Source organism: Lottia gigantea (assembly GCF_000327385.1).
Source record: "Lottia gigantea unplaced genomic scaffold LOTGIsca_10, whole genome shotgun sequence".
Lineage (NCBI taxonomy): Eukaryota > Metazoa > Mollusca > Gastropoda > Lottiidae > Lottia > Lottia gigantea.
In genome coordinates this window covers 2,819,569-2,835,017 of record NW_008706747.1, presented here as the reverse complement: position 1 = coordinate 2,835,017, position 15,449 = coordinate 2,819,569, and the positions used below count along the sequence as shown (strand labels likewise).

At 35.9% G+C, this 15,449-nt stretch overlaps 1 protein-coding gene across 1 annotated transcript; it reads left to right on the top strand.

Moving 5' to 3' along the window:
* Window positions 1-1,159: 1,159 nt before the first annotated feature.
* On the top strand, window positions 1,160-15,232 carry LOTGIDRAFT_156166 (hypothetical protein; the record flags this gene model as incomplete). The annotated part of the gene is made up of 7 exons (XM_009046187.1): window positions 1,160-1,178; window positions 2,638-2,825; window positions 3,454-3,534; window positions 10,026-10,866; window positions 11,546-11,662; window positions 12,108-12,773; window positions 15,147-15,232. The coding sequence occupies 7 exons, from the start codon at window positions 1,160-1,162 to the stop codon at window positions 15,230-15,232; spliced, it is 1,998 nt and encodes a 665-aa protein (XP_009044435.1).
* Window positions 15,233-15,449: the final 217 nt, after the last annotated feature.

Sequence of the window (15,449 nt, the reverse complement as noted above, 5' to 3'; positions counted from 1 at the left end):
CATACTTTCTATCAAAATGAAACTGTATAAGTATGATTGGAAGAGTTCATTAGTAAGATTATGGGTGTTTTTTGACAATGCCTTAGTGGAAAAAACTCTGCAGTCATATCAAATGTACGAGAGGACAGATTTTGAGACAAGTTTCAGAAAATGTACCAAATAACTTGAAAACATACTTCACAATGCCAAAATCTGTCAACAATGCCTTGGTCGATAAATCAATCAATAAATAAATAAACAACATGCTGTGATGACAACAAAACCTTAAATGACCCCAAATATTGACCCCTGAAGTGTTATTAGTAAACAATAGACATTATAGCTTCTTTATTATCATACAACAGATGTCTGTTAGGGCAATGAGTGGATAAATGAATGAATAAAATGCAGGGATGAATGAATGAAGGAGTGAATGAATGAATGAAGGAGTGAATGAATGCAGGGATGAATGAATGATTGAAGGAGTGAATAAATGAATGAATGTGTGAATGAATGAATGAATTGATGAATGAATGAAGGAGTGAATGCATGATTGAAGGAATGAATGAAGGAGTGAATGAATGAATGCAGGGATGAATGAATGATTGATTGAAGGAGTGAATAAATGAATGAATGTGTGAATGAATGAATGAATGAATGAATGAATGATTGAAGGAATGAATGAATGAATGAATTGATGAATGAATGAATGAATGAATTGATGAATGAATGAAGGAGTGAATGCATGATTGAAGGAGTGAATGAATGAAAGAATGAAAGATTGAAGGAGTGAATGAATGAAAGAATGAAAGATTGAAGGAGTGAATGAATGAAATGCAGGAATGAATGGAGTAATAATTGAATGGAGGAATAATTCCTGTTTCTCAGACTAAAGTACAATTGATCAAATGGAATGTAAATCTGTCCCTTTAATGAACATCAAAGTGATAAAATTGGTAAAACAAAGACACCAAAAATAACTTTTTAATCGTTACCTAATACACATTATTAGAGATTGTTACTATTTTCAGACAGACGTCACAAAAATTTGGCTCAATCGGCGACAATCACTCAAAAAAATGTTCGTATTTGTTCAAAGTTTCAAAGTTATTTTTCAAATCAAACAAAACTAATTCACTGTGTTGACGCCATTTTTCACACTTGACTTTAAAAAGAAAAAATGGGTTTTGAATTTGATGGTAAGGTGTTTTGTTTTTGTTTTGATTTGTCTTTTGAGAATTAGGGGTAAAGCAGTGTGCTTATTGACTTTTGATATTTTATATGTAATTTGCTTGGTTACGTTGAACAAGCTATGGTTATGAGTTCTTATCTCAGTCGGTGTGTGAACATCTGGTGACCTTGAATAAGTCATCTTTCCTCATTATTATAGTCAAAGCAGCTGTCAAAGGGTACGGATAATCTGGGAAAAATCAATTCCGAGATGTTTAGCCGTTGTTATTCTGTGTTATCTGTGTAAAATATGGTTCTTTCTTTAACAGATCTAAATCTTTAATATTATTTTTTCTGGCCAATCAACAGGCTTCTCCATGCATTTTGTTTTGTAATATGAATACACGTATAAACCCCAGGAATACTAAATGAGTACAGGCAACCCCTCTAGTATGAAAAAGATATTTTATTATGGATATTGAAGAAAAACCTACTATTCTATATATATTGCCTTACCAATTCTAAAAAAAACCCCAAAACAATAGGCTTTGTATTTGATTAATCCACATTAATCTCACACCAAATATAGACTCTTGTATCTACTAATATTAGACTAGGATTTACTGGTTTATTTTTGTCTTAACTTGTCAAATCTTGTAACAAAATATTCTAGCTTTTCCCTGGTCAGTTAGTTTGCTCACTTGTAGATTGCCTCAAACACCTAAAGTCTTGTTGTATTTATTTTCAAAACTAGCTGTCCTGATGAGGATTGTGTATCGGAAACACATGTCAATTAATGAAATGATTGGAGTTTTATGTGCTACTTTTCGTAAACACATGTCATCAGCATGAGATGAGCTCTAAGTTAATTAGCTAACATTAAGTCCTATATTGCAAAGTTAACCTCCATTTCTAAAAACTAACAGTCCTGATGAGGATTGTGTATCTTAAACATTTGTCAATGCCATGAAATTATTTCTTGAGGCAAAAGAGAAAAATGTATGAAATTTATCCCATGGGTACTTCGATTTTGTTTAGTCTAAGATTATATAAAACATTTGTTCATTCTGTGTCAAGTAGGGTCCAGACTGTCCCCCAGGGCTGGTCCATATCCCCAAATACTACTTTACAATTTACACCATTTATCTTGTGGATTCTCTTAAATAGCTAGTTAGCTGTCAACTTTTGCTTGTCCATCTGTGCCAAGTAAAGTCAAGATTGTCCCACAGGACAGCCTCCTGGGGCAAGTCAGTTGAGACTACCCCTAGGGTTAGTCCCCACCCCCTGAATATTAACGAACGCAAGGGTTTTCTATGCCCACATTATACTGTGAGTTGGTTATTCATTGATGTGATTTTCCTTGGTAGTTGCTAAGTAACATTCCAACATTCCTTTCATGACAGGAATCCAAGATGGCTTCATAAAAGGATGTTGAGAAAAAGTCATCATGGAGTTCAACAACTAATGTCCGATATCTGTTTATTTTAGAACATAGTGATGAGTATGAGGTTCCAGTCAACAAGACGGAATCAGAGCGAAGCAGCATGAACCAGTCTTACGGACAAACGTACGCGGCGATGGACGGGGGAAGAAATTTCCCGCCAAGTCCTCGTCAGATGTACAATACTAATAATACCTACGAGGAGATGACTCGGCATAATGGCAGTACACATCGGGTAAGTTCCTAATCTTTTTCTTATGGCTGGGTAGTCTCGTCTACATATTCTCGAAACGATCTTAGCGCTAAGATATCCTAGTAACAGTCTTAGAGGTGTTAGAGTGGTGGCGCTAAGATCATTTCAAGAATAGGCGTCTTGGCATAGGTCAAGATTCACCTAATGTGATTTTTCATACCTGTGATACAGGTCCAAGGTACTGGGGTTTCAAAAAGCGTACTTATTTGGATGGGACAATAAATCAAGGCCCTGTGTACTACCTGCTGTACAAGTTAAAAGATATTTTAACAGTTGGGTATTAAAAAAGAATAGGCTTATAGTGCTGTCCTAGCAACATTTACCTCACTGCACACTGCATTTCGTTGCCCTTCTTCATTAGCCTTATCAGTGCTGCAGAACAAAACAACAACAAGCTTTATTCCACAACAGTGGCCAAGCCAAAGGAGAGGGGGGGGGGCAGAGAGTTTTCGGGCAAAAATCTCATAACTAGGTTAGAAATTTGCCCCCTCTCGGACGTAAACCTGGCTCCACCACTGTTCCACAGGGCACTCGTGTAGTCATTTTCTGCTCTCCTACTGCATCTACTCTTTGAAGATTGAATTTTTTATAATCCTATTTTTTATTTCAGTCATTAGAAAAGATCCCACCTGTTTTACCAACACGATCTCCAGATACACGTCTTTCAAATAGTACCGGTACCTCAAGTAGGGTAAGTACCTATTCCTCCCATGGGTTCAATTCTTGAGAGAGAGCCTGTAAAATGGTCACCATCTCCACGGAGGGCAGCAGGCGTACATCTTACCCAATCCTGACACAGGGAGGTAGTGAGACAGATAACAATGCTTTTATTAGGACGGTGAGCTGTGAACTCTGTCACTGATTAGATAGATAATTCAAGTTTCTGAGATTAAAATATGATTGATTGGATTGGATTGCACTGATGATGAACATAACCCATTAAAATCAAGTGCAATCCAACTTTAAACTGACTGTCAACTATTTGACAATCTATATAAATATTTTTGACAATTATGATGCAATATATGATGTAATGAAATTCCTACATAGTTGATATTCAAACATTTCTTGTGATAACTACCTTCAGTGTGCAATGTGATTGTTTGTTTTTGGAAACTATGCTTGGGATTTCTGTGGACGCTTGTTTTGTACTTAGTTACTGAAGAGTTCCAAAGTATTTTTTGGATTTTTCAATTGGAGGTGTTATTTGTTGTAAAGTTTTGAAGTTTCGAACCTTGGTTTGTTATCGTAACAATTGACTTACGGATTGATGAAAACTGTTTTGAAAATGCAGACTGTCTTCACCATTCAGTAAGATCGTTGGAAAGATCTGAAATAGGTTTTTACTCAAGTTTTCTGAAATTGGACATACAGTTTCTAATTATGTACAAAAGAATAAATGAGGCTCTGTCATTTTACATGTATCAAAATGCCAACTGTATTCAAATGCCAACTGAAATTCAAATGCCAACTGTATTCAAATGCCAACTAAATTCAAATGCCAACTGTATTCAAATTCCAACTAAATATAAATGCCAACTGAGTCCAAATGCCAGCTGAATCCAAATGTCAACTGTATTCAAATGCCAACTAAATTCAAATACTGACTTTATTCATATGCCAACTAAATATAAATGCCAACTGAAACCAAATGTCAACTGTATTCAAATGCCAACTGAAATTCAAAGGCCAACTGTATTCAAATTCCAACTAAATATAAATGCCAACTGAATCCAAATGTCAACTGTATTCAAATGCCAACTAAATTCAAATGCTAACAAAATATAAATTTCAACTGAATATAAATGCCAACTAGTTCAGAAGTGATGGTGACATAAAATGCCAACATTATTTAAATGTCAATTGAATTCCAAATGCCAACTTGATTCAAATGTCAACGCTTGTCAAATGCCAACTAGTTCAGAAGTGATGGTGACATAAAATGCCAACATTATTTAAATGTTAAATGAATTCCAAATGCCAACTGAATTCAAATGTCAACGCTTGTCAAATGCCAGTGACAACAATCTAGATCTTCACACTAATCTATCTTAACTGGCACGGAAAACAAATAGACACAGCTAGTTCAGAAGTGATGGTGCTATACTCCAATATTGATCCGTCTAAAATCAAACCTTGAAGTTAAAATTTCTACCAGTTCTGCTTGCTCCTGGGAATAACCATATTGGAGAAAATTGGAAAATGGCTTCTTGGCAAGTTTGCTGATTTTGGCGTAAAATTAGATTAATGTTACGTTATTTGATAATCATGATGTGTTCTAGATGGATATTTATGCTTTCTGTCGTGTAAAATTAGGATTTGGAATGTCAAATTCAGAGATTTCTGCCATTTTTTGGAAGTGTTTCTGATAAAATATGAATGTGAATTGATTCTTAAAGTGTAAATGAAACACAAATTAAATTGAAGATGTTTGCAGTTTAAATTTGAGGAAATTTTTTGGGGAATGCCAAAAAAATGTTGCTAGCCATGGAGACTTTCTAAGAGTGATTATAGGTTGAGATACCCAATTGTACAGTGACTTCAGGTGTTTGACTAACATAAGCCAATAAACGCTCAGCAATGTGGAAACAGAGCTATAAAGTCAAGTTGAGAAACCCAATTGGAGAGTGGCATTGTGTTCGGTTGGTTGGTAGATAACAAGTGAATTTCTTACCTAGACAGAACTAATTTATTATAAATATGGTAAGAATCCGGGCTTTTTTGACAATTTTGACTTGAGAATTATGTCAACAAAATTTAATCTTCAATATTTCTACCATTAGGCACTTTACCCCCACTCCCGCCAATGGTGGCACCCCGTAGAAAACCGTGTGTATCCCTCAAAATAGGATTATTTTATGTTTTTACCCTAAAATGTCTTCTAGTGTACCAAATTAATTTTATTTTTCCAATGTTTTTTTAGGAGAACATCCTCAATCCCTTCACGATGGGCTTGCCCCTCCCCACCCCGAATTTGCACCTGCATCTCTTGGTGGCTGGCGCCATCAACAACCCAATCATAAGATATGGTATTGTTCCAATGACCTAGTTGTTCCTTCAATTGTCTGAGACATTCCAAGTGTAGGTGTTCCAGTATTGATCTAGATGTCTCCAATATTATCATACGATAAAATGTCATCTCATTTGCATATCATAGATTGACAGGAGTGTTGTGTTGGTTGTATTTGCCAGTCATGTTTGACTATTAACCTAGATGTCTCCAATTTATCATATGGATGAGAACTGTAATGTTATCTCATTAAAAGATAAATTTGCAGGAGTGTTGTGTTGGTTGTACATGCCGGTCATGTCTGATTACTGGTCGCAATGTGTCTAATATTATCATGCAGTTAGGATGTTAATGTCATCTATATTATTCTGTATGACATATCAATAGAACAAAAGGCAGGAGTGTTGTGTTGGCTGCAATTGCCAGTCATGTCTAACTGAATTGTAGAACTGGCAGACAGTTTTATAATTCAATTTTGGAAAGCAAACTAGTTGTCCTGATGATGATTTTTCATCCAAAACACTTTTGTCAGGAGCATGAGATAAACCTTTTCATCCTGTGTACTTTGGTTATTGTAAATCTCTTAACAATTTATCAGCCCTGTCGTTAGGGTGGGGTTCGTGGGGGCTGGGCCCCAGCAAGTGAGAATAACACCCTAGCAATACCTTCTTCAGTTTAGCAGAGATTGATTCATTTACAGTGTCTCGGTACAAAATCAAAAAGATATAGATGTTGATATGTGTTTGGCACCTCAAAATTGTCTGAAATGAGTTCTCTGGGCCTTTAATTCTTCAGTACAAAATCTGAGCCCCAGCACCAATTCATTCCTGGCGACGGTGAGAAGATAAGTCAGTGTTAGAAGTAATGACTATAGTGTTATAAGTGTTATTAGTAGAATGAAAGCGTTTATTTAAACAATGGAACATCCATCTTAATCACAACTTGATTGTATTCTTACGTGATTCACACAAACAGTTTACTGCTATCTTTCTATTTGTATCTTGATTAAGATTGGACAGACAAAAGGCTTGAGAAGAATCATTTGAAGAAATCTTAGAGTAATGATAGAATCTTTCCAGACTGTAAAGAGAAGTTTACACCCTCCATGATGGCTTACAGATTACAGATTTGGTTATATTTTTGATTGAATCGTTACGTGATTCGAAGAAACGGTTTGCTGATATCTTTGAATTTGTTCCTTGATTAAGATAGGATGGACCAAGGGTTTACAAGTTTCATTTGATTATTGTAGACGACTTTACATCCTTTTTGTTGGCTTACAGACGATTTAGTATTATTTTGAATTGTTAATAAGAACAAATAAAAAATAAGATATTACAAATAAAAGATTTTTTTGTTGTAAGCTGATTTAAGGAGGGGTTTACACCCTCCATGATGGCTTAGAAACAATGTGAAAGTTATGAATTAGAACTTTATGTGATAACCATTTTCTCATAGCCATGAATTTAATTCTTGAGAAAAGAAGACCAGTAAAGCCAAACTCCTTCCTAGCTTAAGGGGCTTTACACCCTCTTTGTTGGCTTACAGACAGTAACATTTTATATTACAACTATTCGTGACGAGGTCAATGACTAGAGAATATTATTTGATATTATTATTGGAGCTTACACCCTTTATGTTGGCTTAGATATATGTGACTTGGACAAATGACTTGGAAATGATATTTGATTAATGAAAAGAGCTTTAAGCATCGTTCCTCTCACTCCAAAGAGAGCTTTTAGCACATTATTGCTTCTTGACTTAAGGTTGACCTTGGGATGACCTTAAACCTGCAGTTCCAACAGTTCCTGATATTGACTTTAAGAGATATCAGGATCTATGGAATTGTTCTGTAATTAATTGGCGCTAAACAAAAATCAATAACCACTACCGTTTAGTCTTAACGCCTGTTTTATTAGGTTTATATGATATTTGTTTTAAAGAGGGAGTGTGCACAAGCTTCATTAAAACAGAATTATGACTTAGTCTTGTCTCTCAATGGCCAGTTATATTACTTATTTTTTATTAAAGGGGCAGGTTCACCATTCGTTAGACCAATTGTACCTTAGTCTCAGAAACAGGAATATTTAAGCTTAGCTAATCAGTAATAGTGTTCACAGCTCACCATCGAAATTTTAGCCTTCAAATCCTTATATGTCTTCATTTATCTACGTTTAAAAGTTAAAAAGGACTAGTCTTTTCATGAGACACTGCCATATAGAAAACACATATATATAAATAGGAAGTGAAATTTCTAGTTTGAGGTATTTTATAAAACCCCAAATCAACCCCAAAATTGGGGAACCTGTCTCTTTAATATTGGGGAGTGATTTTTCGGTTTTTCCATTAATGTCAATACAGGGAATAATTAATATTTAGTAAGACAGGATTCACATGAGCCTAAGATGTTATCTTTTGGTCAAAAAGGGTTGTTCCATTCTTACTTAAGTGCTATGCACTAATTAAGCTCTATCAGCTGGTAAAACAAATATTTGATAACTACTTATTAGCAGTATTACTGGCTGTAATGATAAATTTGACAATTTTGATAGGCTCTTGTCATTTTGAGTGTCGTCTGCTTTTAGTCCCTTTCATCCAGTTTTAAGTACTTCATGAAATATTTGACAGTCTTAATAATCTGTGGCGTAATTGATTTATGGTTCCATGGAATTCCTGATAGTTCTGTCAGTCTTATCTTGATGCCGTTGTTTAGTGCCATTGAATGTTCTTTGGATATTGGCATCTCTGATTCGTTTGATGTCAAATGAGCCTATAAACCAAGGTGTGTTACAGACTGTACACGTTAAAGATCCCTCGACAATGGGAAATAAATAAAGAGTAGGCCAATGCTGCTGTCCTTGCAAAATTTCCCTCATTGCACACTGCATGATATGTCTTCATTAAGTAAGTAATGTGCTGAAGCAAAGAACATAATACTCCATTTATTAGCAATTCCTGAATTTAAATCATCTCAAAAAACATTCATGAATTGGCTTTTTGAGTTTTCACACATTTAAAAAAAACAAACTGAAGAATTCAATCTTATCTCTGCTGGCTGACTTGGAAGTCAAAGATCAATATAAACCTTATGACCTCTTATCTCAGTATAATTATTGAATTATGATGTTTCTACTGGTTTCTAGAGAGAAATGTCAAGCATTCTCTATGTAATGGAATTATCTAGTATTAAATATTTATGGCAGACCTTGTGTCCACATTCTACATTGTTCTGATTAAATTAGGCTAAACTATTTGGGAAATTTTATCAGAACTTTGACATTGGAAATCTTCCTGGAATTCCATTTCTGAATGGAATAAATCGGACTGCCTTATTTAGAATATCGAATAACAAACAAGACTGTGTACAATGTTGGAAAATATTTTGAATATTGGGTGTGCAATGAAGGGAATTTCATGAGGAATCTGACACTTTGGCCACTTCCTGGGAAAGTGTGCAATGGAGTGAAATTTTGTTTAATTGAAGTGCAATGAGAAATTTTTTTTCTGAAATTGGCATCAGCTTCCCTTAAAATTCCAACTATGTAGGGATTTATATCAGCTGATATTTCAATACAAATGATGATAATATACTGTCCTGTGATTCTATCAAGATATTGTTTATGTAATGAAATTAACTCAACTGTTGAATATATTGATAGCAGACATGTTGTCCCCATTCTACTTTATTCATGAATATAAATAGAGAAGAAATCAATAGTTGAAGTAGGACAAGTTTTAAGATGGCTTGACGATGGCAATGGCGTCACATTTTTTCCAATTTGTCTTTTTGGACTATATTATATTTTATATAAAACTTCTTGAAACTAAAGTTTTCAATCTTTTGGACTATTTGTTCCTTTATCATCTTCATTGTACCCTTTCAGGGGCTATAAGAGAATTGAACAGAAGATATAAAAGTAACCTACTTTTTGGACAGCTTCACAGATCACAAAGATAAAGAATCATCTGCTTTTAATAGTTGTTTTTCAGTTACCCCATCAGAGGGTTTTGCTCTTGAGGTACACCCTGATGCATTGGTTGATACCCAAAAGGGGGTATTTGTTGCCCCAGAATGGGAACCCAGATCATCCTTGTGTGATATACATGATCATTTCAAAATGTTACAATATCTACCTTTCATTAAATCTAATTTTTTGTTTTTCTCGTTTCAGGGGTCATCAATATCAGAACACGACAACATCACTTATGCAGACTCGCATTATTCCACACCCAGCCCACCGATGTCACCTGGGAAAAAACATCATCAGGGACATTATGGTTCGGGACAGTCACCGTATTCCTACGTGCCTAATTCCAACGTCTTACAGCAACAGCTTCAACATCAGGAACTATATAGTCGGGCGGAAGGTTTATATGACACTTATATCCATAACGACGACCATTTAGTGCAACAGTCAGCGTACGGACAAAGCCCTCAAAATCAAAAACACATGCAAATTGGGAAAAGTGTGAAAAAAATGGCGTCGCCTGTGTTAACTCACAAAATGTACCCATACCAAAATGGACCCAACGGAACTCAAAGTAGTCCGAAATTACGACGCGCTTCTGAAGCAGATGCGAATCAAAGTATGAAAGTGAAAGGAAAAAATGTCGGTTCTCCGAAACTTCCGTTAAAATTTCAGCAAAAGTCAGCGTCTATCGATTGTGGTCAAACGAGTGTTCCACCTCCCCCTAGTTTCCCAGCCCCTCCCCCTCCCTTACATGTTCAAGAACGTTACCATGGAAACAATCCACGCTGCCCGTCACCCCCCTTACCTCCCCCTCCTCCTGAACATAATCAGGGATCCACAAAGAAACCGGGCATGCCCCCTCCCCTACCCCCTGTGTCAACTATCCCAGGACGTCAGTCGCGTCCACAGGAAGTCTCTGGGTACCAGTCCCCGAGGTCAGCTAGTCATTCTCGAAGTAGTTCTAGTGTAGGAAGTGTGGAGTCTTCGGCAGCCATTATCCAAGAATTAGGACAAGTCAAGTTAAAACCAAGAAATCATTCAGGTAAGGCTACTTTCTTTTTGTTCTTCTTTGTGAAGGTCTGCTTCTTTCCCATGTTTATGAGTTAGCCACCAATTAAGGGGTTAGGTAGCCAAATGGTGGTCATGGGTTTCTTATCCCCGTCAGCGTGTGAGAGTCTGATCACCTTGAATAAGTCATCTGCCTCATTATTCCAGTATTCAGCTATAAATGGGTACTGAATAAGTCATCTTCCTCATTTTTCCAGTAGACACAGCTGTAAATGGGTTGGCTAGGAATAATTCAGGAAAGATCAATGCCAAGGAAGTTTGGCCCAAAGCCAACTGGAAGAAAGGATCTTAAGTTATTATCCTAAATGGTTTTTTCTCTCTTTCTTTCTTTGAACACAGCCATTTTTTTACTCTTTATGAGTCTTTTGGGGTATTGACTTGCTAAATGAATTACTAAGGTACTTTTAGATTGTCTACTCAAGAGTATACATAATGGGAGGTAACTCTAAATCCCATGAATTCAAATAGCATCCATTTTTTACAAAATTCGACTCTTGCCTCCTGTAGGACAGACAAACATGAAACAAGCTCATGTCCTCGTTTTAACAAAACACCAAGCCCCTTTGTGCATTGTTTTCTTTTTGGTCTGTGTCCAATAGACTGATTAAAGGGCAATAACTCTGTAATGACTATTCTCTGGTTTCTGATTCCAGGTACAAATGGTAATGTGTCAACAGACAATGCTAGTGGAAATGAATTGAGTAAAATACAGCTCAAAAAAACAAAGACCGATAAAATTGGGGACATTTATCAAGAAAGTGCCCCTCCAGGTTGGTCGACTTTGATATATTTTAGGAGCCGTAGTGGCTCAGTGAGCAAGCGGCAAACTCTCCAGGTTATTGATGCAAATTAGAGGGACTTCCCTGAAAAAACGTCTAGTCTGTCGGATGGGACAATAAACAGAGGCCCCCTATGTTACAGGCTGTGCACGTTAAAGATCCCTCGATAGTTGGTAATTAAAAAAAGAGCAGGCCAATGCCACTGTCCTGGAAAAATTTCCCTCATTGCACACTGCATAGTGTTGCCCATCTTCACTGGCCAAGTTTTAGTCGTGGTGAAAGTTCTGGAAAACTACTGATTCAAAACATTTCAGGTCTGGCCCTAACTGTGGGGATATCAAATCCGTATCACGTCTGACAAACTGGGTATGGCTAATAATTAAGTTTTGAATTTATTTTTAAAATTTAGAATTTGGATTTTTTGTTTGTTTTTCAGCTGAAAAATCTCCATCATCTTCCATCTCAAGTTTAACGGCAGGCATAGTACCAATTTGTGATATTGACGACTTCCCCCTTCCCCCACCCCCTGAGGAACTACTCTCATCCATACCCCCACCGGTGGTGCAGCCAGCTTATTCACAATCAGCTGGGGTGCAGCGTCAAAATTCAGGGGTGCAGCGTCCAAATTCAGGGGTGCATCAAGAATTTCAACGTCAAAATTCAGGAGTGCATCAAGAATTGCAACGTCAAAATTCGAGTGGCGGCAAATTTCAGCAGCAGACGCCAGCATCCAATGGCGTCAACAGATTTCAGGGATTTCAAACCCCATCCTCACCAGTCAACAAAACCATTGGCTCACAATCACCATTTGGGGCTCAAAATCACCAGCCATCATCGCCAATCACCAACAAGAAATTCCCTGTTGCTACGCCGCAATCACCGGTTGCCAAGCAACCGCCACAAATGATTCCAAAAGTACCATCAGTACCAGTCTTGCCAAAATCTCAAATAGCACCGCCATCAGAACCGATGATCCCCAAGACGCCATCGATGCCTGCAGTCGCAGCACAGTCACAAGGGATACCTTCAGCGCCTCCTGTGCCAAAAACACCAAACGTTCCTCAAACTTCTAATGGTAATACTGGACACATAGTAACGATAGGTAAGTCCATTTTCTCCATTTTCTGTCATTTGATCAATACACTTGATATGCCAGTTTATGTGCTTTTGTTAAGAGTTTTCGTATGCCAGAATGCCAGTTTTCTTACCATATTTTTGAAATGCCAGTATTTTCCATGTGATTCAAAAAAAGCTTTGATATGCCAGTTTTCTCCTTGTAATATAAACAGTAGTTTTGATATGCCAGATTATTTGATCAATAATATTGAAATGCCAATTTTCTCTGTGTCAGTTTTCTCCTTGTGATTCAAAGAATAGTTTTGATTTGTCGGTTTTCTCCTTGTGATTTGATCCTTTGGTTTGATATGCCAAAATTCTCCATTTTATCCATTTTTTTGATATGTCAGTTTTCTCCTTGTGATTTGAACCAATAGTTTTGATATGCCAATTTTATCTATACAATTTTTCTCATAATTTGAGCTTATGCCAGTTTGCCAGGATATGACATATAGTTTTGATATGTCAATTCTTTCATTGTGATTATAACATTTTATTACTTGGCATTGTCCCTAGAGTTATAATAGAAATCAGAGTATAAATAGAGTATATATATATTAATATCTATAAACTATGCTATATTTATTTTTATTCCTTCATATCAAATAAACTGAAGTAGAGAAATTATTTTTATAACAATAACCCACTGCTAGAGGTTAGGTACTGAAACATGTGTGTGATGTGTGACCTGCTGTTAAGTAATGTTACGAAAGCACAGGCACAGAAATGGAGGTTTTGTTAGATTATTGATACAGAAGAACATATATTAAGCATTTAAACAAATAGAGCTCAGGACTTGGAGGGACAGAATTTCCCTCATTTCACACTGCATGGCATTGTCAGTATTCATTAGCTCGATATAGATTGAAAAAGGCCCTTAAATAATATTATCAGCCTTTGTGATAGTGAGGTCATAAAAGGCTGAGTTTTAGTGGAATAACAATGCCCCTTGACGTCTGATTGAAAATTTGAATGATGAAAATTCATTTTTCTTTACAAACTCTTTGAAGTAGTGTAAAAATCATGTGCTCTTGACGAGTTGGTCCAGGGGAATCAGTGAAGATACAAAATAGGATTTTTTCTTTAAAAATCCTTTAAAAATAGTCATCATGTACTCTCTACGAGTTGGTCCAGGGGAATCAGTGAAGGTACGAAGTTTGATAAAGTTTTAAGTTTCATGGGTTATCTTGTTTCTGTGTTGAGATAATCTGTATAAGAAGATATGTCAGCAGACTTTATCTGTCTTATCTCCAGGAACTTCTGGTTTTTATTCCAATAAAACTTTGATAAATGGGAATTGGTCTTATTAACTTATTAAAGAGATTGTGAAGAGTTTTTCTAGACTTTTTATGTGTATCAGGGACACTGATAGCTTTGATTTGAACCATTTCAATTGTCAATCAGACATCTGTGGTTCCTACCACTAAACTAAGCATTTTATGATATTATAACTAATCGCGAAGACCCTATATTTATGATGTTCTTAATATATTTCTATTTGCCTGGTTTAAATCTAGGTTAAAATTGAAATATTTCTAAATTACTTTATCAATTTTGAAAGTTAAAATTAGAAGCTTGTTCTTTTCTAAAAATATTTCAAATTTAAATTTCTAAATTCCATTAAGTTGAAATCATTCTTTCTTCCTCAAATGTTTATCAAATTTCACCTTAACTCAGTCTGTAGCAGGCCAAGACCAAAATACATCTGAAAGCTATTTCGGTTCTTAATCATACTCGTTGAACAAGTCTATTTTGTTATCAAAATACCATCTGGTGAAAGTGTCTGGACGTTGGAGTCTTGTAGTCTTGATGCCAGCTGCAGTATTCAGTTCATGACCTTATATAGTATAGGGTTTCCTAACTTAGACTCATCTAACTCCGCCCTTATCTCTTTATCAACCAATCAAATTATGATACTAAACATATCTCTGGGAATGTCCTCTCAACCAATGAGATTGCAGTTTTCTCTCAGAGGATTCCCTTTTTGGCCAATCAGAGAAAGGGTACATGCTTCTTGACTATCACATGGTAAGGAATTCCTGCAAACTGTTCTGCTTGAAAGACGTCTGCCTTAATTACCAATCAACTCAGAAACTTTCTGAAGTTTCTAACTCTCCATTTTGACTGGAATTATTTCAATTTTTTCATTTTTGTGAGGAATTCGGATTTTTATCAAAACTTTGGAGGTAGGTGCAGACATTTTTTTTGATCAGGTGAAAACGATTAGGATAAAATCAAGGTTAAGAAGGAAAGGGAAATATTTGATTTGATCCCTGAGGTACATTAAGGTGGTAGCCATTTTGATTTTTACAGCATGGCTGAGATTACTATTAGACATTGTTTGATTTTGTGATTTTAGTTTCGCGGATGTTCTTTGATTTTGGTCCCAATTTTTGTGATTACGGTCAGATAATGATTTTTGCCATATTTGAAAGAATTTGGTAATTAGTTTTAATCGAAAAACAAATTGCTTTTGAAAACGTTAAATTAATCCTAATTTTCAAAGCTTGACAAAAGCCTGACATAGCATTGATCATCAGGAATTTGGATATAGGTTAAATTTCAGATAGCAAATAAAACTGAGTGTATTAAAATATTTTCAGTTTTAGTCACGGTTTGCCCACACCTTCGCAGTTTATTTTGGTTTTTATAATAATAAAAT